The 24,975-nt window shown below is 38.7% G+C and overlaps 1 protein-coding gene across 2 annotated transcripts in view; it reads left to right on the plus strand.

Annotated features, from left to right (window-relative positions):
- LOC145985063 (uncharacterized) overlaps positions 1 to 24,975 on the plus strand; it is a 224,514-nt gene that overhangs the window by 58,674 nt on the left and 140,865 nt on the right. For both annotated transcript variants that reach the window (XM_083118618.1, XM_083118619.1), the window contains 2 exons: positions 1,395 to 1,445; positions 13,871 to 13,957. In XM_083118618.1, coding sequence (XP_082974744.1) covers positions 1,395 to 1,445; positions 13,871 to 13,957 — 138 coding nt within the window. The remainder of the gene's footprint in view (positions 1 to 1,394; positions 1,446 to 13,870; positions 13,958 to 24,975) is intronic.

Raw genomic sequence — 24,975 nt, forward strand, 5'->3', positions numbered from 1 at the left:
CGCCAAACCCCCGACTTTCACTGGGTGCATAGTTGTTTCATGAATGAGGTGCGGATTTTGGACGGCCCACAAGTCTTTGTTCTGTGAGTTGACATAGTCACACCAATGGAACTATGCCTCATCTGTGAACCATGTGATGGACAATATGCCAGGATTTTGCACAATGAATGCCTAAAACCACCGACAATATTTCACTTGTTTGTCCTTATCTGGTTCCTTCAACTGTTGGACAACCATTACCCTATATGGCTTTAGGCTAGCATGTTTCACAGCTTTCTGACACATTGAGTAGGAGTACCCGGTCTCCTGCAACAGACGCCTTAATGACTTATGGGGTGACCGCTCCAGTCGTGCCTGGACGTCCACAGTAACCATCGGCAGTGCAGATGCACGATGTTTGCCTGTTTCACTCACCAGCGATCCCATTGTTTCCAACTTGCGTACCACCGCCAGTATAGTGTTCCTTTCCGAGGGATTGCAAACACCAAATTCCCTCTGGTATGCCCTTTGCGTAGCTGTAATTGACTGTGTAATTGAGTAGTGCTTCACAAGGAATTGCCGTTGTTGTAGCGTGTACTCTATCTTGACAGCGACTAACACAATATCCTGCAAACACACTACGGAAATGAACGCCTGTGCCATCTATTGAAAATAAATCAAAACTCCAAATGATTCCATGTACTTTGACGCAAATAACGGGCCATTGAGTTCATGTCCATCTGAAAAAATAAAGAAGGAAATGTGTTAGTTTTCTGTGAATCACCCTGTATATAGACACATTTACATTGTAACAACCACCATTTTTCTAATATCCACAGGAACTGCTCTGCACCACCAATTGCAAGATTGATTTTCATTTCCTTACTGTGTTGAAGATCCTCTTTTCCCTATGAACCAATGATGCAGTAATTCAACAAAATATCTATATTTTGTTTTGTTTTAGTCTATTCCATGTGCTTTTTTTATTCTCATTTTACAAACAAGGTTTTTATTTATTTTCATTTTACAACACACTCATATTTATATGTTTATTAGGAATAGACTGATATGAATATGGATATATTAGGTTGGTAGAAAATTGGGAAATTTTGTATTGTGATGCTTCACTGGATTTTGATCCTAGGATAAGGTGTTGGGAGAAGGAAGTATTGCTGGTAACAAAATCAAGCCAGGAGTGCACAATTGTATAAAGGTGTTGACCCCTTTTTTACAGGTTGACCAGTCGAGGTTTGTTTTAGTACAAAACAAAACTGCTACTGACAAAGTTCTAAGTCAAGTTTTTAATTTATTAGCAACTTTTATCCCCCCTCCTCCTTCTCTCTCATTTCAACCAAAATAAACCACTTTTATACTATAAAAACATTCTCTGTTAATTCTTATTTTATTTCTTACAGATAATGATTTGAAAGCAGATACTAAAACAGATGAAGGAAACAGGGTGAAAGGTTTGTTTCTGTTTATTATTTCCCATTTGTGCATGAAAAATAATAAAATTTATATACAGTCGTGACTTACCTGTGTAGTGACAATGGTGATGATGCTAACAGAAAATTATGCTGTAGGCTGTTGCAACATACTCCCCAAAGGTCCACACACACTGTTGTACTGTTGTAGTGATTTGAAAGCTTGCAAATGGCAGCAACAAACCATTCTTTAGCAGTAGCTCAAATACACTCATGTACAGGGCTCGAAAAATCCTGGTCGCCAGGTCGCCATAGTGACTAAAAATTTCAGCCTGGTGACTGTGATATTTTGCTGTAATATGTACGAAATTTTGAAGATTCTAAGTTCAAATTGCAGTGCAGCGTAAGTTAGCATTTTTTTTATCAACGTTGTGAACATTCCATAGATTCAGTAACAATTTCTTACTCTTTGTCCCCCATTTCCTGCTTTCTCAAATGATTTAGCGATGTTTTGAATACCGCGATGCTCAGCTTCGTATACAGAATGTTTCAAAAGTCGCACAACCCAAACTTTGAAAATGTATATCATGAAAACCATAACAGGTATATACACCGGGTTTTCTGCAATATATACACCGGGTTTTCTGCATTATAAAGCCTCATCCATTGAGATATTTGTCATTGCATAAAGTTATCAGTTTACGCCATACAAAAAATTAGATAAATTAATAACTGGCGGAAGGCAAGGTTAAAATTTTTCCAGAAATGAGCTTTCGAATGAAAAAAATATCTAAGAAATTATCGAAGGGTCATAATTAGATGTCTGATGATTGATACCATGTCAATCTATCATTTACGACCAATATTGGTCATGTGCAATATTTGATGGATTTTTGACTGACGATTTTATGGTTTGAGTGAAAAAGTGACATTTTTTGGACATATCTCCGTAGATGGCAACATAAGCAGGTTGAAATATTGTCAACAGACGCATGCAACATGTGCCTAAGTATTTTCCATACATTTACATGAAAAATCATAAATCAAGATTTTGTGCCGAAATTGAACTCTTGAGAGAATTCTAGACTGCCCCTCCGTAGCCGAGCAGGTTAAGGCGTTCACTCGTCTTGAGATCGTTCGCTGCGGGACGGCGTAGGTTCGAATCCGGCTCTGGTCGGAATTTATTCGGCCTACGTATAGGGCCGGTGGCAACCCACCATCGTGAGGAAATTGGGGAGCTCCGAGTGAGTGAGCGTAATCCGGTCTCGGAAACCTACTATAACGGCTGGGGATACGTCGGGCCGACCCCCCGACTATTCCAATACTGGTTGAAGATCTCCACGCTTAGAGGTGACGCAGGAAAGCGTGGGAGGGAGACCGGCAGTCGGTAGGTATGCCTAGGCCCTTCATGGGCTGTTGCACAACGGATTATTATTATTATTATTGGTCATGTGCAATATTTGATGGATTTTTGACTGACGATTTTATGGTTTGAGTGAAAAAGTGACATTTTTTGAACATATCTCCGTATATGGCAACATAAGCAGGTTGAAATATTGTCAACGAACGCATGCAACATGTGCCTAAGTATTTTCCATACATTTACATGAAAAATCATAAATCAAGATTTTGTGCCGAAATTGAACTCTTGAGAGAATTCTAGACTGCCCCTGGTTATCCTGAATTCTTTTCGCTCACTTTCGCCGCTACTGTGCCTGTTTTTTTTTTAATTGATTCAGCATGGCTTATACATTTGAGCAGCGTGTGTGCTTTGCTGAAGAGTATGTTACTACTAATTCTTACACTCAGGTGCAAGAAGTTTACAAAAAAAAATACCCTGCTTCTGCTGTACCTCACAAAGCAACTGTTTTACGACAAGTCAAACACCAACAAATGATCCCGCAAATTGTCAAGAGTTGGTATTTATTGTTGAAAATCAATTTTCAAATGTTCTCTTCAAATTAACAATGTTTTTCAAATAATGTAATTGCTTTTATTTGGATAAATGCTAAAATAAATGTATTAACCCAGTGATCAATTTAGTGCAGAAAGCCAGGTGTAAATATATCTTACGTTTTCATGATATACATTTTCAAAGTTTGGGTTGCTTGACTTTTGAAACAATCTGTAGTATGCACAATTGCTAGTAGGTGGTTTCTTGGCACCTGATTTTCAGGATTGGCACCTAGCTTTGATGAAAATTTTTCGAGCACTGCTCATGTACAAACCTCCACCCGTATGCATTCAAGGGCATACGCTTTGTCCCAGTGTCTCTGTGAATAAACTGGGACATCTTTTGCTCGAATTATGGTTCCCCCGTTATTGTTTTCCTCTACCACTTTATTAAATTTCCCATTACAATATTTGAAAGTATACAAGAAGATAACATTACTACATACATGAAATGCTTACATAAAATAGTGTATGGACACAGTATTACAGTACACAATTATTTCTTCGCGAGATGGAGATTCTGTATGAAAGTGTTTGCAGTTTATATTGTAGTTTGGTATGGCTGTAAGTACCGGATTCTGTGGTACCAGAATCTAAGAAATTGAGGATTTGTATGGCTCGAGTGCTCTATTTAATATAGTTGGTTTGGACCAGCTACCGAGAGAGGGTGAGTTGATGGTTGAAGACCATTTTAGTTTGTATTGTTTCGTCGTTTGCTCCACCCCAAAGGCTAAGCGTTCCGCCCTGTTTCCTTTAGGAGGAAGTGCACAAAGTATAGAGTACTCGAGTTCCATCACTATAGTGGAGTATTACATTTTGTAGTGAGAAAAAGAGAAGTTGTAGATAAAATAAAAGAAAAGATAGTTGCCATGTTTGTGTATGTGTAGGCTGAAATGTGTGCACTTCAGCTAATTCATGGTGACGTGTATGATTATAATAACATAACTAGTAATTGTAAGGTAAAATAACTTTTAATAAAATATTAATGAAAATAACAATGATAATAAGAAAATAAGATAATATATTATTATTATGAGTATTAATAATGAAAACAAGAGTTTATGAAGGTCCGGATTTCCGGTGCTATGTTCTTACTGGCGTACCAGTATGTGTATCTACAGAGGGGTTTTATTTGATAATTTTACGAGTTTGGGTTGTGTTGTTTTGAGGCTGTCTCCCTCGGAAGGTAATCCTTGTGTATTTCTCCTTGCATTCGTATAGGACGAAATCTTCTTCTTTCAGCTGCTTTACTTCTGCCTGTAGATATCACGAAGAATTTCCTTCTGGGGGCATTTATTGGTGCATCCTCCTTATCGCTCTTCTCCCCGAGAACTACTGTGGGTGCTTTCTCCACGCCAAGAGAGCATTTTGGGACCTCGTCACCCTTCTATCTTGAGGCTGGCTGGGAGTAATGAGAGGTGTAGTAGGTCGAGCCTGCAGCTGTGAGATGAACCGTTTCATTTACTCCAAGGAAACTGCGTTTGTCAAGCATTTCAATTTGTCTATTTGTTGCTGACAGAGAAGGATTTTGATGTGTCGTTGGTAGTTCCTTCCTCAGATTCTTGATGTAGTCCCCAGCTGCCGGGCAGAAGAAGACCTTGTGTTCTGGAGTATTCTCTCTCTCTCCACGTGTGGCGCATATTATTGTTTGCCTGCTACCAATTCGGTGCAAGTGAACTCCATAAGGACCATGGCCTGTCAGCCGGTGAATAAGTCCTCTTAAGGCGAGATCACCAGTAGGAATTTTGGCTCGTATTTTCGGGATGAATTCATATGTTTTTCTCCCGTTTTTCGCTGTTTCCCATTTTCGTTGCCAGTCCATGGTTATTTTGTCGTGAATTTCTTGGAGTGTGGGGTGGAAGGTCCGTATCATCCTTATTATGTCTCTTTCATTGCCCTTCTTGAAATGGTATGTAGTGGCTCTCCATCTCGCTTCCAGATCCATTGGCAGGTGTCCTGTAACAGCCAGAAGCGCCTCAGTCGATGTTGTACCAATGGCACCTGTCGTTCTTAAAAGTATCCTTCGTTGTGAGCCTCTTAGTGTTCTTAATTTTTTTTTTGTTGTTGTTGTTTAGGCCATCTACCCACGTTGAAGCTGCATATGTTACTATTTGTGCATATATGGATTTAATGTAAGATTGTATAATGCTAGGATGTAGATTAAAATTCTGGGAGGCCAACCTTGTCAGTTTATTCATGGCTAGTTCCCCTTTACTTGTAATAGATTGTATATGAGCTCCAAATTTTAGCCCCTTTTCCAATGTTACTCCCAGATATTCTACGGCATTTGCTCGCTGTATAGGTTTCCCTGATATTCTGATTGTTGGATTTCTACTTCTGCTGAGGCGACCTTTGACGATCAGATACTTTGTTTTAGCAGCTGATATCTCAAGCTTAGCATTACGGCACCACCCGTTTAGTTCACTTTAAGCGTTATTTGCTTTTCTCTCCACCTGAGCTCTCGTGTTTCCCGTACAAATGAGGGCAACATCCTCTGCATAGGCTATGACTCTATCGACGTTATTGTTCCTTCCTAATAGTCTCAAACAAGGCTCGAGATTTATATTCCATAAATGTGGTCCCAACACTGATCCTTGTGGGCATCCTTTTGTTGACAGTTTGGACACAGTTTCGCCATTTAAATTTAATTTAACTTTCCTGTCTTTGAAATAGCTCTCCAGGATTTGGATTATTGTCACGGGACAATTCATTTTGTATAGTGTGGAGAAAAGGTGCGGCCACCATAAGTTGTCGAACGCTCCACTGATGTCGGCAAAGATAATTATGATATATTTTCCATCTATTTCCCTTCTTGCTTTTGTTAGTGCATTTATGGCATCCTCGGTGGAGCGACCCCTCGTGAAGCCGTATGATTTCCAGTGTTACCAATCATTTTGAGAAAGTCCTGAAGTCTTCTATTTATAAGCTTTTCCAGTAGTTTACCAATACTATTTAAGAGACAGATAGGTCTATAGGTTTTTAATGCCAGCTCATCTTGTTTTCCCTCCTTTTTAATTACAATCAATCTCCCCTCCTTCCATGGGGTAGGGAATTTCTTCTCAATTAGGCACAAGTTGAAGAGTGACGTAATGAATTGAAGCGTCTTAGGGAGAGACATTTTTAATATCTCAGCCGGAATGCCATCAGGCCTTGGAGCTTTGCCATTTCTTACTGTAGCCAGTTCGCTCAACACTTCTTCAAGTGTAAAAGGAAGAATTGGGTTATTATTTGGGTACCTTCCCATCTCGCTTCTAATTATGGCATTAACCTCGTTGTCCGTGTCTTCATCATCATCTGGCAATAGTCCATACAGCAATGCTATGGCCATTTCCTTTAAGTCCATGGTTATGGACCCATCAGGTTTCCTGAGAGTAGTAATTCCTGAATCCTGTTTAATTTTATTTGTTGCAATCCTGTACGGTATTCCCCATTTGTCCTTATTGAGATTTTTATTTACAAATTTTTGCCAATTTTTTTCTCTAAAATCCTTGAGCTCCTCTGCGTACCTAGCCTTGGCCCTGTGGTAGTCATAGAGTAGCATCGCTCTAGTATTTGGAATATTTGATTTTTGATATGGCTTCCTACATTTTCGCATGTTTGCTCTTAATTTTGTGAGTTTTTCTGTCCATGGTCTCTTTTGTATTGCTATACCTCTCATTGGGGTGGATGTTTGTATTGCAGTTTGGAGTTCTTTAGTAAGTATCTCTGCCCATTCATCCAGGCTATGCTCAGGTCCAGGATAATCCGGCAACACAATACTATTGAAGAGGGTTTCCATGGGTTTTTTTTCCAGTTGTACGAAAGGTTTTGCCCTGTTGGAGTGTTTGGGATGTTTGGAATAGCATCCAGTCTTATATTAAAATGTATGGCATTATGATCATTGGTAGTGATCATGTCCAGTACCTGCCATCCCTCTATTAATGGACACATACTTCTATTTGATAGTGTTAGGTCGATGTTGCTGGATGCTCCAGCTCTACCTCTGAAAGTTGGCGGATTCTCTGGTTGATTTTCTATATTTAGGTTAGTTTCAGCAATGAGATCCATCATCTTCTCTCCATTGGTATCGATTACCCTACCAAACCATAGGGGGGGAGGAAGAGTTGCTATCTAGTGTGATCAAAATTTTCCTGTTAGGGTAGGCTTCATAGGCTCTTTTTATACAGGCGATGTACTTGTCAATATTGTGACTGTATTGACAGTAACAGTTAATTATTATAAAGTTTATTGTTTTGTAGCAAATTTCCACACAATTGGTTTGGGAGTCTGATAATTAGAGCTAGGAATTTTAGGTGCTGAAATTTTAGGTGAAAATGGGTAAAAAAGTGACTCATCCCCAAAATAAGCACGTATTGAACTCTACTCATGGTGTTTCGGTTGCACATTTTTGCACCTTTTTCACAATCTCAGAACCTTTTCCACCTTTTCACAATCTCAGAACCTTTGGCACCTTTTCACCCTTTTTGCATCTTTATCATTTTTTAAATACAACTAATACAACTTGCACGCTGTTTAACCCCACCTACATTAGAGGCATGGCTTCTTGGCACGCGATTCTTGTTTACCACACAACAATGAATCGGCTTTCTTCAGTTCTGGGACGTTAATGTAGTAAGCGCGCGGACTTTAAACAGTGCCAACAATGACGCGTTACAATTGCTAGAAGTTGTGCTCTTTTTGTCCTATGCTGTATTGTTTACGAATTGTTGTAGGAAAGCTGTTTTGTTTTCATTTCCTTCTCCCGTCTCAGCGAGCAAGGTAACTGCAGTCTGTGATCGACTGATCGATGCATCGGATTTGCTTGTTCACCATGCCAAAACATAAAGTAAATGTTGGGAAACTGCAGGAGATTGTTAAACAGTTAAGCGGTGATGGTATTCAGAGTGATGGATCTGTTCTGAGGTGTGATATTTGTATTGCTGTTGATGACAAACACCAACGCACTCGGGTTGTGCAGCATCTACAAAGTGGGAAGCACGTCAGGAATAAAGAACTATGAGATGGTAAAGGTGGGAAGCGACAGCAATTCGTTGGTGAGGTGCTTGCATCTTAGAGTTCCAGAAATACAAATGAATTTTTCAGTGAGACAGCAAGGGCATTTATAGCGTGGAATACCTCTTTCGAAACTTAACAATCCTGTCATGAAATCATATTTGCAAAAATATACTGCGAAGTCAGTTCCAGATGAGGGTACCTTAAGGAAATCTTACCTTCAACCTCTTTATGAAGCTAAAATCTCGCAGATCAGGCAAGTAGTAGCTGACCATCCAGTCTATTTCATACTAGATGAAACCCCAGATAGGCAAAACAGGTACGTTTTGAACATTTTAGTATCACCTCTCAATGGACATCAAGTGAAACCCATGCTTTTAAAAACTTATTTTCTCGGCAAACAGATAATGCAAGTGTAATGCAAAGTTTCAATGATGCATGTTTTGTATTGTGGTCGGAGGGCGTAAAATATGATAGTGTGTGGTTAGTTCTTGCAGATCAAGCATCTTACATGTTAGCTGCATTTTCTAATTTGAAGAATATGTATCCTAACTTAAAACATGTGACTTGCATTGTTCATGCTTGCATCGAGTTTGTGAAGCTCTTAAAGATGAATATACATATGTGAACGAATTTGTTTCTAGCATTCAGAAAATACTGAAAAAGGCTCCTTCTAGAATACAGAAGTACGTAGAAATTACGAAACTTCCACTACCACTCTCTCCCATCCTCACTAGATGGGGTACATAGTTAAAAGCTGCAGTGTTTATTTGCAATCATTTCCATACAATATCGAAATTTTTAGTTGCTTTGCCTAGTGATTCCTCAGCTGTAGAAAAAGCCAAAAAATTTGCACTTAAACAGGAATTGCAAGATGAACTCTATATTGTACATGGCTTCTCTTCCTTACTACTGGAGGAGCAGTGTCCTGAAAAGGAAGCAGAGTGGGCTGTTTGATGGATGTGCAACGAGAGCTGCAAGGGGTCAGGAAAGAGAAGTTAGAACAAAGTTTAGCCAAAAACCCTGATGTTCAAGAAGTTGCAACCAACAAGGATGTGGATTACTGGTTGACGTTGAATGTTCTTTTTCAACTTACAAGTATCTGCTTAGTGACCGCAGTGACAGCCTCACTCAGAAGAACATAGAAATTTTGAATATTATCTATTTTAACAGTTTTCTAGATTACTAATTCTAAGCAAGTAAGAAGAAGCATGTTTTTCTTTATGTCGCTTTCTAATGTATTAGAGAATTTTCTTTGCTTAGTTATATTAAACGATTTAAAACCAGAGAATACTCTTATGTGTTTATCCAGACAAGTTCAATCATATATGTATGCACTGCTCACAATAAATTTTACATCTGAAAATTAGCTCCTTTTTTGCACCTAAAATTCTTAGCTCTACAGTGATAATTGAGCAATTTTTAAGATTTTAATTTTCTTGTTCAGTGAGATTATTGCTGCTTTTGCATTTAAAGATTGGTTGTATATTGCTGTGGCACTAAGTGGTGCATGAATTATTTTACGATTTCGAGTGTAGGGTTCTTGCAACATTAATAAATCCACGTTGTTTCTTCTGGCATAGATGAAAATTTCCTCTGTGGCCAGCTCAGCCCCATTTAAGTTCACCTGTAGGCAGCCTATTTTATTTTCCTTCAATGCCTTAATATCAAAGTCCACGATGGCCATGGTTTAGTGGTGTCCTGAACAACTCTTCCATATCCCCTGGCAAAGTCCTTGTATACCTCATCAAGGTCCAATTTTAGATCTCTACGCTGTAGTGCCTGTTCTAGTAAATCCTGCAGTTCATATGGATCCACGGGGATATTGCTGCATCTCAGGAGCATTTTATCCACTATCGCCAGGAATGGAAAGGTGATGAAGTTTCCGTTTTCATGTTTCATTCTGACCAGTAGGCGCAGCGCCGCAACGAGGATGTTCCTTTCTTCTAGTCGGCTTAACCTTAGGTTCAATTCGAAGTTTTGGTAAATGGTTTCATGGTTTATATCAGTGTTATGCAGATCTGGAGTGTCAGGTTTGGGGGATGTCATTAGTGTAGGTGCCGTGAAGTTGGGTACTTATTTTGGCAATGGTACGGTGGTGCTTCCAGATTGAGGTTGCTTAACGTGGTAAGTTCAGCCCAGCAGTTTGAGGGAGTACTTCTTTGGGGTTGGTTGTTTGAGGTGTAGGAGTCCTCCGTTTGGTATGCAGGGCTGTCCGTGGGTGTGGGAATTGTAATAAGGGGTGGATGTGTGGCTATAGTCGGATATATGTCCGTAAGGAAAGACATAGGAATAGCAATTGGTGATGGGTTTAATGATTCTGTTTCTGAAAATGAGGAAGTCTCCAAGAGAGTGGGTACTGGCGATAAATCAGATTGTGAGATGAATAAGGATTGAACAGAGTCAGAGGGTGATGTGTGAAATGATTGAGTTAAGATGGGAGATTGAAGGGCTGAGTTGTGTACATATTGGCTGGGCTCTGGGGTTGAAAGACTCAAATAGGGAGGAGGAGGTGGAAAGTATTGGGGGTAGAATATCGAGCAGGGTTTTAGGCCTGGAATATAATTACTAAGAAGGGGTTGATAATGTATATAAGCCTGGTTAGATTGGGATACAGTGTTGAAATAGTAGTTATTTAGGGTTGGTATGGAGGAGATTTGATGCAGTTTGTTGTGGTTTAAGTCATTTAAATGTTGGGCTAAGTCTATGGTAAAAGTAATTTCAAGAGTGTATTTTAATTCTTGTTTTCTCAGTGCGTAGGCTGCTGCTCGTCCCAAATTTCGTCGTCGTCAGCTAAGAGTATTTCTATTTTTTCTTTTTCTTTTAACTTCACTATTCATAGTTGGTCTTTTCAATCAATCTCTGTTGGAAATTTAATGTAGGGCACTCTTTCGGATTTTCGTGGCAATTTCTCTTCCTTCTCTTGCAAGGTATGCAAATTTCTACTGACTTGTCTATTCTGCATTCCTCCCTTACATGATCCTCCAATCCACATCTGATACAGCATTTGTTACCCTTGCAGTGTTTCGCGATGTGTCCATAGTCTCTACACAGCAAGCAGAAAGGGACTACCAGAAAGTCCCTCATTGGCAATGAGAGGTAGGCCAAATGGATCTTTTCCATCTTCAATATGGTTCTTCTTAGAGCAGGGTCCACCTCATAGACTCTGTGGCATGTTGTTTTGTTTCTTGGACCAGTTTTAAATTTAAACTTGAATTTACTTGAGAATTCCTCTGGAGACATAATTCCCTCGATTTCATTTAGCACGTAAAATTCTTCAGTTATTTCTTCTTCAGGCTTTCATGTTGGCACATCGTAAATAATCGAGTGGATTCCTCTTTTTCGGTAGCTCCGCATTCAATTTCTTATCTTTGAGCTTAGGATTGTTGATAATCTTTTCTGCATCTTCTTTTGTGGCTGTTTCCACGATTAGTGTTTTTGGTGTTGACCGCATTCCCTGTATTCTTACTCCTTCTCGGACTGGATTTATCGACATGGTGAATTTATCCCATATTTCTCTCCCCGATTGGTTGTCTTGCGCCGTAATGAATACTGTGTGTTTTACATTCTGGGTTGCTTTATGGATTTGTTGTACTTTTGTGCTTTGCATCGCTGGTGCAGAGAGAGTATGGGCATAAGTTGGCTTGCTTTCCCTTGAGGTAGGGTTTGATTCAAGGATGAGACACGCCGTTCATGTACGGCAGTTTGATGTTCGTCAGATATTGAATATTTTCGTCCATGTAGAGGTATCTTGATTTTGCAAAAGAGAGCATAGTTTGACAGAGCCAGATCAGGTGAATATTTTGTAGAAAGTGATCCCCATAGATTGCAAATGAAATGCTGTGTTGATTGCATTAGAGTACTGCATGGAACCACTTTCTCTCACTCATTCGAGTCTCCCACCGTCAAGTGTGCTACGCTTGAGCATATACAATGGAATTTTGTTTTAATGTGACAATAATCATAGACACATGTATGTAAAATATTCACCATGGTGCTTTCAGCCCACAATAATCTATTTTATTTTTTCATACATCAATGTGTATTGGTAAGATTACATTTTAACATGGAGATGATGACTGTGTTCACTTAAGTTTCAATTTCTTTCATCCTTCCCTTCAGGATCCATATTTCAGGGCCCACTACCACAGACAAATTACGGTTATATGTGTACTACTGGGCTTCGAGTGTATAGCCCTCATTTTGCCTGTTTGAGCATTTTTAGTTTGAATAAAGAAGCTCTCAATTCCGTATGCTGTCTAGCATCATTCATTTGAACTATTCAGCACTCAAGTGAAATGCTCATCTAGCAGCACTCTAGTGTGGATGTTTGTCAGCAGCTTGTCAGTGTCATGGAGCACCAGGACATGGCATGCCTATTTTCCATTTTGCATCAGAGTAATTTTACTCACCCATAGTCCACATGCTCCCTAGGCCTGCCATCTTTTGCCAATTCATGGAATGTAAGGTGAAGTTTTCATACCAACTTCCACAATTATTACTTATTCGAATATTAAATTATGACCTGCATCTCAATCAATATTGACTGATGTTTCTACTTTTACTGGCTACAAAATAAATTCCTCTACGTTTGAAACAGGTGATATCTTTGTAATGGAAGATTGGACTTAATCATTCAAATTTCAAATAACAGTGCACACTACAAATCCAATAATCATGTGAGACTGATTGATAAAATATTCATTGTTGAATTAAAATGTTTATCTTCATTATTTCCAAATGTTGCTCCAGTAATCAAGTGGAAGATAATCCTCCTCCCCTTCCTCAGAACCTTCTATTGATCTGCAGGTCCCTGCTGAAGCTTGCATTTCACCACGTCTGACCAACATTGTATTTGTAATCCTCTCATGCCACCTTGGTGGCTGAGCCTGTTGAGTGGTCTACTTATGATCTTGTCACCAAAGATTCTGAATTTGAGTCCTGGTATATATGAGTGTTTCTTTCTGTAGGCCACTTCATCAGTTTCATTTAATCACCATTCATCCTCCTCATCATTATTAGCTAAAACTGGCAGAAAACTGACTTAAAATAAAAAGAGAGAATACTAAGCACCATTTTCTTGTTGGAAAGGAAGATGACTTTTTAAACTGCGACCGACTACTTATGCTAATGGAATATTGAATTCTATTTGTGTAAGTTGATGTAACAAATCCTGATTTAATCAGCTTATAATGACTATTTGTTAGTCATCATATTATTGTGTAAAAAATGAAATAACATGCCAGAAGTATAAATAAAATGCACAGTAATAGTTTTTATGTATGTTTATTAATTCTTCATAATAATGTTTTTTTTTTTGTAGATATCTGTGACTAACGTAATATATTTTCTGTGTGTGCAAAATTAATGCTATACTGTTTTTTCAGCCATCAAGTACAGTATTAATTTGTCCTACACAGACTAAATACCAAAATTGTACTGTAAAAGATTACCATAATTGTTTAAGTTTTCTGCTTAAATTTAAGCTTTTTTTTATTGCTAAATTGGACATATTTTTCCAGATCAAATAGAGTGGTTGGCAAAAAATCGTGAGTTGCAGAGAACTAATGAGCGACTGCAACATGAAAACCAGGAACTGCTGGAAAAAGGTTTGTGCACTATTTCATAAATAAGGGCTTGAAATTTAAGTTTTTGTGTACAGCATTGTTTAATGTACGGCCGAATCAATCTCTAGACAGGCAGAGGAGTGGGAATCATCGTCTCTGAATTTCCTGAAATTTTAGTATTTGAAACTGTGAGAGAATCTGAGAAATATGTATTTTCTTATTTTTTTAAATTTTAATTTTTACTCAAGATATAGCTGTTCAAAAGTTGACTGTGCGGCAGCTATTTTGGATGTCAATTTTTTAAAATTGCAATTTTTTCTCAACAAATAGAAATAAATGGATGGACCTTTTTTTGTTTTGAAGTATTTGTGTTTCTACATATTATAAACAAATAATATCCCCAAAACCAACATTGGAACAGCAATTATTTTTTTTTCTTTTTGAAAAATTGTTTGTCAAAAACACCAATCTCAAAAATTCTAAAAATATTACAGGAGTTGTATATCTAAGGGTACTACATATCCTAAAAAGAAAGCACGCCATTTTGCTTCTCGAATTTTTAATGGATTTTTTTTTTTAAAAAAAATCCATTTTCGGACAAATTTGGAACCGTGTAAATTTTACATTAATACATTTATAAATTGTTTATGCAATATATATTATGCATCCATCCTATAAGACACTGTTTGCTGAAGCAATTATAAAAACAGTTCTAATATAACAAAGACAGTGCACCTATTATCCTATTATCCTAGTCCATTATAATCACTGAACAGTTGCTGAATAGATTTAGTGTAAGCATCTACTATGGAATCGTACAAACACCAGTTTGTTTAGATTAAGGGATCGTAGATAGGCTATGTGAAAGCCTGATATTCGAAGTTAATTGGCTGTGAGAGGTGTATCGTAAGAGGGAGTTGTAGCTCTGAAAAGCAACGTCAACACTACCACGTAAGGAGCTTGCCCCGTGAAATAAGAACAACACTCACGATTAAATTTAATCACTTCAATTGACTGGTCTGGCAGGGGTGCGAGAGAATGAAAGACAAGGATAGAGGAATGTTCATTACCTGTAGAACTTGAAGTGACGATTGACTCGGTGGTTCGTTGATGAAACTCTGATGAACTCTCCTGAAATAAAAGTCATTTCCTCGCTGTAACTTCTTTTGTAATGTTCGGTAATCCAACTTTAAGTCGGAGGCAACAACTGTTCATGCCATAACTTTCTTAGTTCAACTGTTTGTATAATTCTGAGGCACCAAATGTGCATGCGATAGATAGCACCAGTGGCGGAGCGTGACCTTTCCAACAGTGTAAGCCTATCATGATGAAGGTTATATCCCGTTGTGCTTATTTTTGGGCTGACATGATTAGTGATTTATCCACACACATCGAACCCCCCCCCCCCCATTTTTTCAGAACACTTCCCTAGAATTTTTCACCAAATTAAAAATTCTGGATAAATCTCTGGGATTGGTGTTTTCTTTGTTAGACTGTGTATCTCCTGCATTTCAACTGATAATTAAGTCAGTCTTTTTCCTATCACAATGAGTAACGTAACGATAAAAAATATGCAAAGTTAGATAAAATGAACAATAATAATAATAATAATAAAGAAACGAAAACAGAAGGAAACAGAAAAGTGCAGAATACTTTTTACAACCGCATAACCAAGTATCAGCTTCGTACCCTGAATCACAAAATCGGCACACTTTATTTTTCGTTTCTGTTACTATGCCTGCTAGAGAAGGAAGGGGTGGGCCTACCTACAACCACAAGTTTCTTCTTGGCAGCAAAATCCTTGCTGGATAACGGTGTCTTCAACAAGTTATCCACCCCACCGCACAATCACACTCATTTTATTCCATAATGCACTTCACTAACACACAACAGCACAGGACCGACAGTCCACTTTGAATAGATGGAATTCGCAAAAGCAATACCTCGACAACAAGAACGGGGAAACAAAAAGAAACCAGATAAAAAAATTGGTCATTGCTCAAAGCAGTGATCTTTCGGACTGTGAGGGGAATATCCCTTTCGGATATAAATAAATTCCCTCCCTTGCCTTAAAATTCCCTATATTTAGTAAAAAAAATAAAAAAAATACAATATTAATTATAAAAGAAATGCTCACTAATTGTAGGGACATATTCAGAAATTTCTATCAAAGGACATGTAAGTGCTTTCTTAGGATAATGTAAAAGTAAATCTAGCACCTAAAAGAACATAAACAGGCTTTTCGAACGCTGTTCGAAGAGTGTTTGAAGCACGGACTACGTAATTAATAATATTTGATTCACATTTGACATGAGATTTGTAAAATTGGTTCAATCTTCAGCTTTCATTAACATTTATTTATTTATTAATTTTTGCACTTTTTAGCTCAATTATTACCAGCTGAGTTCATACATAAACGGAAAACAGAGATCTTAATATTTCTGATCTTTATGCTCTCCTACAAGCCAAAAACAGAAACAAGAATTTAGCATATGAATGTGTATCTAGTTTTCCCGTATCCCGCTCATTTTTAGGTTTCTCCTTTTTTCCCTTCCTGTTAGATTTTTGCTTCAGAATTCCCTGTTCCTGGAAAAAACCTCCTTGAAGCACCACCGGCTCAAATTTCCTTTGTTGTCAACCATTCATACCCGACAACGCTAGAGCTCCTCCTCTTGCAGGACCTGTGTCTCGCTGGCACGTATTCAGTGAAGCCAACCTAAGCATAATGGTGCTAAATCTCGCACAAGTTTAAAAAGTCGTTTGTAAGTTGGGGATATAAATAAAACAAGAGGGCCAATTTTCGTTCTGGTTGAATTTTCTCAAACTTTTCACGTATAACATCGAACCTGGTCGAACCCATGCCATTGGTTGAACCATTCGAATTTGTATTTATGTTTTTGTTATAAATTAATATTAATAATATGAAAATCACAGAACAATTTAGTAGTATGTAGCACAATTTCGGAGTTTAAAAGACACCATCGATGCCCAGAAGGGACAAGGCAAGGAGACTTCCTGAAAAATGAATGTCAACCATTTTCACACATACAATTTCATTTCAGTCACATCAAATTGTTAATTATTGTAAAGGCGTTGCAGAAAAATGTTAACTTCAAATTGAATTAGTATATTTTAAGAAGGGAAATATACCTAGTTTACCCCAACCCCTAAAAAAAAAAAAAAAACCTGCTTAATCCTCCCTTGTGGAAATACTGCGGACGTCCATGAACAACACTTTTTCTAAACATGAGGTTTGCAACGCTGCTGTAAGCCTGTGGCCGTAGGTTTACAAACGTAGGGTTTGGCCCACTCTTCTCCCTATATTCCTTGCTCTTCTCCATCCAGATACGGTTGGCACTGCTCCTTCGCGGTCAGAAATTTGTAAGGCAACGTTCAGACGGCTTACAACTTTCCGCAAGCAGAAGGCGGGAGTTCCCATGTGCCCCCTGGTGCTGAAGTGTTGCAATCTAACAAACAGGATCTCGAAGACTGGTATCGGGCCGAGATGAACTTTGAAGTTTTTACGAATTTTTCCATATAATTACATACATTTTACTAGAACTAATAAAGTGTAAGCCCGGCTTACACGGCTTACATGGACGCTCCGTGCCTGGATAGCACCACGTCTCTCAATAATGGTGCTTTCAGCATAAAACTGTGTTTGCATTATCTTTCCAGCAATTCCGGAAGAATTTGTATCAGCTGTTGAAGATCGCAGGTGTCATTTGCTTGAAAGAAGCTCTTTCCAGCTTCTTTCATACTCTGGCCCTTTTTATGAAATGATTAGACTATTGGACTATGGTGCTCGGGGTCCCAGATTCGGGTCATGCCTTCGACATGATACAGAATGAACTCTTGCTGATGCACCAACAGGGACAGGAGGATCAATTGTCTTTATAATATCATGCAGCTGGATAGAACATGTGTGATAAGCTTGCTGTTTCTTGTCAGGAAAGCGGTACCTACTGGATGGGCCATGAGGCAGCATGAAGTTAACAGTAACATCCTGTAACTCATTGCTGACCTGTGTAACTTCTGCCACCCACCATTCGCCTTCATACACACAGGCCACAAACATTCCAGTTTTTAAACTTTGGAGATCATGCAGTTTAACAGCTGTTATATCCTCACTGTTGCCAAATGAAACATATTCCATGATGCTTCCTGCTGTTCTTGAAATGGAGATCTTGTTTCCATCATAAGCCCAAACATGAGATTTTTCGATTCCTTTCACTGGTCCAATTGTTTTCCAATCTTTCAGTTTTCTAGCTCGAAAATCTTCCACATCATCTTTCCATAAAAGTCTCAACCTGATTGTAGTAGTGTACTGTGTAACTGTTTGGACAAAGTCTGTTGCACTCTGAATGGCTTGTATTTCAGACAGGGGCGGTGAGAGGGGCTGCTTGCGCACCCCTTAATTTTCTTCAGCAACCCGTATCCAAAACCTATATTCTACTGAAAATATTACCTCTTACAGTGTCATATTATGTCATGTCGTTGTCATATTGAGGGCCGAGTGTTAGGTACTGAAGTGAGACTGCTGTTATTATTTACAGAAGGTAAGCATTGATCCTATTCTCAAAGATATTCTGCATTTATTTTCCTGTACTGTCTTTATTTATTCAGATTTGTTTGTGTTTTTCGATAAATGTATATAGCTCAGTTGGGCTCAGTGTCAGTTGTATGTTTTCCTTTGCACTGTTGATACACAGTTTTGTTATCTGCCTACTTGTTCGTCCTCTTTTCTTCAATTTACATTGGAACAAAAATTTCAGTTGCTTTCAAGTATCATCAGGTTGTTCTCAGAAAATTATTTAATACGAGTTTTATCATGACGGTAGTTTCCTAGTTAATTCGTTCTATTTGTTCTAGTAAATGTACTATTTCAGACTTTTTTAAAGACTGTTACAAAGAGGCTGAAAATTTGCGAAGAAATGTTATAGTTCGTTATTGGGGACAGTGTGGTCCAAGGTATTTTAACCAAGAAGTTGTTGTGCATTTATAGTTTTGTCCTGACACCACAGTATCTGGGCAGACGAAAGGTAGGCTATTCATTATGTAAAACGAAAAGAGGGGTGGGTAACAAAGCAACGGAACATTTTCAGAAAAATGAAGCAGTCAAAAGAAAAAAGAAAAAGAAAAAAGTGAATTGATAAATGCATAAAAGTGACTACATGATTTCGTATTTATTATGTTATTTTCTTTTTCAAATTGCAGAACTTTATGTTGCATAGTAGTGATTTCTTTCCTTTACCCAACGCAAGCAAACTGAACACTCATCAGTTGTTGTTAATTATACAACATATTTGACATTTGATTAATAACCGAATTGCGTACCTCAACTGCTTGTGCCTTGTAGTCAAGGGATCCCGGGTTCGATACCCGGTGGAGGCACATAGTGGTTCGGATCCCATTTTAAACTGAAGGCCTAGTCCTGATTAGCCTATCAAGTGGACTTAAAACAATGGATGTCAATCTAAAAGTGTATATTTCAGTCACGGTCATTTATGTTAATTATTATAAGAGCGTTGCAGGAACATGGTAACTTCAAACTGAGGATTTTTTTTTTTAGAGAGACTGAGCAATGCTATTAGGAGGAAATATTCCTCTCCATGGAAAAATGCCTTGCCTTGCTTGCCTCTCTATGGAAAAAATCCTCCAGTCGTCCTTATATGCCATTGCCCTCCCTTGAACAAGCTGTTCTTTTCAAATTTCCAAACGTTGTTGTTTTGCAAAAATCAGGCAAAAATGAAGCAAGTCATTAGTATTCTTCAGTTTCATTAGCATATTATCATAGATGCCTACTAAATGTTGATAGTATTTGATTTAAGGACAAAAACATGCATGCATATTTTATGTTTTCTTTATTTTCAACGTTTCATTCCGCACCTCCTCAGCACCCCCAGGTGATTAATCCTGGTGCCGCCGCTGACTACAGGCTTAGATTGTGTTTAGTGACATGATGTTTCACTATACCTCCGACCCCATCACATGGCCCTTTTTCCATGCAGTTACACTAAAAATCCATTCTGAGGGAGCTGGTGATTTTCAAAGTTCATAAAGTTGAAATTGGTTTTTAAAGTGACTAGCAGCCCCATCTGAGATTATGCTAGTTCTGGTTGGTTTAACACCAAGGTTTTCTTTGATCTTCTGAAGTGCTTGTAAAGCATGAGAAGAATCGTGTCCTGTGTCATCACTAATAATTACAAAACTTGTTGTCTCATTGTTGAAATAGGTCACTGCTGTAAAAATCGATATTAGGTCATTCTGCCAGTGGTAGCCCTGTACTTCTCCTAGTAGAACAACAGACCAATTCTCTGCAAAATCACAATGAATGACTAAATGTTGGGCAGATGTTTTTGATTCATCTTTAGTACGGGAGATGTGTTTCCTTTGCACATTTTTCATATAAATATGTGTCATGTAGATTCCTTCCAGGTAACACCATGAAAGAAACTAGCACCTCTGGGGATGATGCCATATTGAATACCTTACCATAGAGCTGGAACAATGGATACAGCAACAAATTTGTATATGATACAAGTCCTTTAATTCACATGGCATTATACAGTAATTAAATGAGTTTGCACACTGATAAAATACACTAAAGCCCACATCCGATAGGCTAGCTGAAAAATGTTGTTCTTCCCACTGCCACGAGCCAACATGCACCATGCCGCTGTGTTAGAATATCACTCCCAGAATTCCACGTTCTTGCAAGAAGCTCCCAGCTGGAGTAAAATAAAAACAAATAACGAGCGGAAAGCAATACTACTATATACAATCTTCAACATTCTCCCCCCTGTTGGAATGTGCAGCATCCAAACTAAGTCATGAAAGTTCAATTGATCTTCCCATCTGGAAGAGGCACAATCTTACTGAGAGCCCTTCAGTACACTCCATCCTTGGTGCGAACCACGGCTACACAAACTAAATTGTCTTATCCTGGAAACACTTCTTCTATAATGCCCATTTTCCAGGATAATGGTGGTAGGTTGTCTTCTTTCAGAAGCACAATTAGTCCTGGTTGCAGGTTGGGCTGTGTGGTTGTCCACTTCTGACGCTGTTGCATACCATGAAGATAATCTTGGGACCAGTTTCTCCAAATCCTTTGTTGAAACTGTTGAACTCATTGCCACCTGGAAAGTTTATTTTCCTTGAGATCAATTAAGTCTGGTTGAGGAAAGGAAGTTAGCGGACCACCAATAAGAAAGTGGCCTGGAGTGAGGTAATTAAATTCTTCATGAGAGTCAGGTAAGATGTAAGAGGTCGAGAGTTTAAGCAAGCTTCGATTTGGCACAAAAGAGTTGACAGCTCTTCGTATGTCAGTACAGCATTCTTGGCGACTCTACGAAGATGGTACTTCATGGATTTTATGGCGCTTTCCCAGACACAACCGAATGATGGGCTACATGGAGGTGAATTTTTCCACTGAAAGTTTTCTTGTGCTGCATACCTTTGAATGTCTTCACTGAATCCTTGTGATTGAAATAGAAATTGAAGTTTCTGAAGTTCGTTCTTCGCCCCATGAAATGTTGTAGCATTATCGCTGATAATGGTGGAACACTTGTCTCGCCTTGCTGTAAAGTGTCGCAGTGCTGCTATGAAAGCTTCAGAAGTAAGGTCTGTTACTAGCTCAAGATATATTGCTCTCATGGCTAGACACGTAAAAAGAGCGATGTAGCATTTCTTAGTGATTTTACTCCTGATTGACCCTACCTTGATGACGTATGGTCCGGCATAGTCTATGCCCACATGATTAAATGCCTTTCTAGGTGTAACTGATGGATGGGAGCTGTCCCATTAGCTGTTGTGCTGCGGATGCCTTCAAACGATAACAAGTTAAACACTGATCAATGATTTGCTTAATAACTTGTCGTATTCTAGGCATCCAGTACCTTTCTTGAATGGATGAGATTAACAATTGGGGTGCTGTGTGCATCAATCGTTCATGCTCTGATGCAATTAGTACAAAGGCTGTCTCAGAGAAGGTGAGACTAATTCATGTATAGGAAAACAGCGACCTTCATTGGCTAGCAAATGTACTAGGGTGAAAATTTGGTTCAGTATCTGCCGATTGAGACCAAAATGAGCGCAATAGGTCAAAAAGTCATGACTGCGTAGCAGTTAAAAGACAAACATGTACATGGACCCCTCCAAGAATCATTAAAATGAAACAAAAAAATTACAAACCACAAAATTTTTCTTAAGAATCAGCCATATCGAGTAGAAGTACATCTTTTTCAAAATAGGCACCATTGACAGCTAAGCAAGTGTTCATACGCTCCTGCCACTTTGTGAATGTCTTTGAAAATTCGTCGTCAAGTAGCGAACTGAAGAAAACTTGCGCTGCGGTGATCACTTCTTTGTTCGTCATGAAATGACGACCATGTAAAGCGGCCTTTAAAAGTGGAAATAGCCAAAAGTCACAGGGTGCAAGGTCCGGACTGTATTCTGGATGTGGGAAAATTTCTGTTTTTCTCTTCGTCACGTAATCCTGAAAAGTCTGCGCTGTATGCGGGCATGCATTATTGTGGTGCAATATGAAGGAGTTCTTCAAATGCGGCCTCTTTTTTGCTATGTGCTGGCACAGAATCTCAATGACTCCTTGGTAATACTGTGGCTCTACTCAGTCTGTCGGCATATGCCTGTTGAAACATTGCATATGTTTCCGCAGCACTTTTCCCTAAACACCAACAAAATTTTATGGCATGTCACTGTTGATCTTGAATACTCATCATGAAAAGCAATGTTATACACAAAAACCTGGAGGGGTAAACAAAACACGTTCCACGTAAATCAACACAGCTGCTCACTAACGTGGTTTCGCAACATGTGACAACTTGCTACGGAAACAGAATGAGTCATCCTACATGATGCGACTAGTTCCAAAACCATAGGCAGTGTTGCCAAGTCAGGAAAGAAATCTGTCTCACCTTCTCTGCGACAGCCTTTGTAGATGGGCGAAGTGACTCTTTGGATGCAAAATAATTTGATGCTTGCTGCTGAATTCCAAGTTTTATTTTCTAGCCTACCTCCGACACAAAGAATTCACTCATTATCCAGAAAGGGGTGTAAACCCTTGAGGATACTTTTGTTGGATACTTGCCCTTTGACAGTGAGATCATTTATCTCTTGATGAAAGAACGAAATTTGGATCATAACGATGCACGTTTGAGTGGCATCTTCAATATCAATTGAAGTAAGTGGATCGCATTGTTTGTTACTTGCATTTTTACAATTGCGAATGAATCTTTTACGGAGTGCTACAATCCTTAACAATTTGAAAAATGTAGAAAAATTGTTTATTATTGCCTCTGATTGCAGATGAGGCACAGTGTGGTTACAGGAAGCTTTCGTTGTTCAGGAACATCTTTGTTGTTAAGACTTGTGTCAGATGATGATGATGGCCAGCACGTTTTATTTTCTTGCAACCAAGCTGGACCATGAAACCATAGTGAATGATGATTAAGATCTTGAGGTTTAACTCCACGGGAGATTAAATCCGCTGGATTATTCTTGGATGTAACATGTCTCCATTGATAAGTTTGAGTAAATTCCTGAATTTGCACTACTCTGTTGGATACAAAAGGCTTCCATCTGCTTGCTGGCGATCTGAGCCATGCCAGAAATATTTGTGAATCTGTCCACAAATAAACATTGTCAATATTAAGTCTCAAAATTGGCAGAGTCTTGTTGAGTAATTTGGCCAATAAGACTGAAGCACACAGTTCCACTCTAGGAAGAGAGGTTTTCTTGATCGGGGCGACCCGTGATTTTGAGCACAGTAAGTGCACTTCGGTGTAACCTTTTCATTTGTTGAACGAACATACAAGCAACTGCCATATTTTTTCTCCGATGCATCGGAAAAGCCATGGATTTGTATATTCTTGACACAACCAGGTGTTAGGATGAAACGTGGTATTTGCATTTCAATGATGACTGGTAGCTGCGAATGAAGATGAAGCATTCAACTTGCAGGCTTTCTGGAAGTGCAACATCCCAGTTTATGTTATGAAGCCACAACTGTTGTAAAAAATACTTATACATTACAGTTACTGGTGAAAGTAGTCCAATTGGATCAAATATCTGGGCAATAACACTGGCTACTTGACATTTTGGTTGGTTTGTGTGACATCATGTTAACAGACTTGGCTTCAATGTTAATCATGAAAGTGTCTGACGAGGGATTCCATGAAACTCCTAGAGTTTTAACACCCTCGGTATGAAAGTGAATAAGATTTTGAATCTCTCTTAGTGATTCTGGAATAGCGTTGAGTACTTCAGTGCTGTTGGAGCACCACTTTCGTAAGATGAATCCTCCTCTTTTCAGAAGTTCTGATAGATCTTAATAAAGTTGTAACGCACCTTGCACGCTACTGCTTCCTCCAATGTAATCATCAACATAAAAATCACGGTGTAACACTTGAGATGCATGTGGGAAGTTAACTGCTTCATCTTCGGCTAACTGCTTCAGACATCTGGTTGCTAAAAAGGCACTTGATGTAAGCCCATACGAGACCGTATTTAATTGAAATACTGTTATGAGTTCGTGAGGAGAGTTTCTTCACAGAATGCATTGCAGTGGCCTGTCCTCAGAATGTATGTGTATCATTCTATACATTTTTGTTACATCGGAAACCAATGCCACCTTGTGAGTTCGAAATCTCAGAACAATGGAAAACAAATCTTCCTGTATGGTAGGTCCAACCATTTGTATGCTATTTATTGATTCACCGCTTGTTGATGGTGAACTCCCATAAAAAACAACACGTATTTTCATTGTACTGGAATCCTTGAAAACACAATGATGCGGAAAGAAAAATTAAGTGCTGTTATTTGTTTGTACATCATTTAAATTTCATATGGGTTCCATGTGTCCCAACTGGTAATATTCTTGGAATAAATTCTGTGTAATCAGCCTTTAATTGTGGTTTACGTTCTAGATTTCCAATTGGTGAAATCGAGTTAATGCAGAGTGTGAGAAGTCACCTAACACTGAAGGATCCTTACATAATGGCAGCCTGACCGTATAACGGCCACTTTCATCTCGTGTTACA

Source organism: Lepisma saccharinum, chromosome 3 (genome assembly GCF_977018435.1).
Source record: "Lepisma saccharinum chromosome 3, izLepSacc3.1, whole genome shotgun sequence".
NCBI lineage: Eukaryota > Metazoa > Arthropoda > Insecta > Zygentoma > Lepismatidae > Lepisma > Lepisma saccharinum.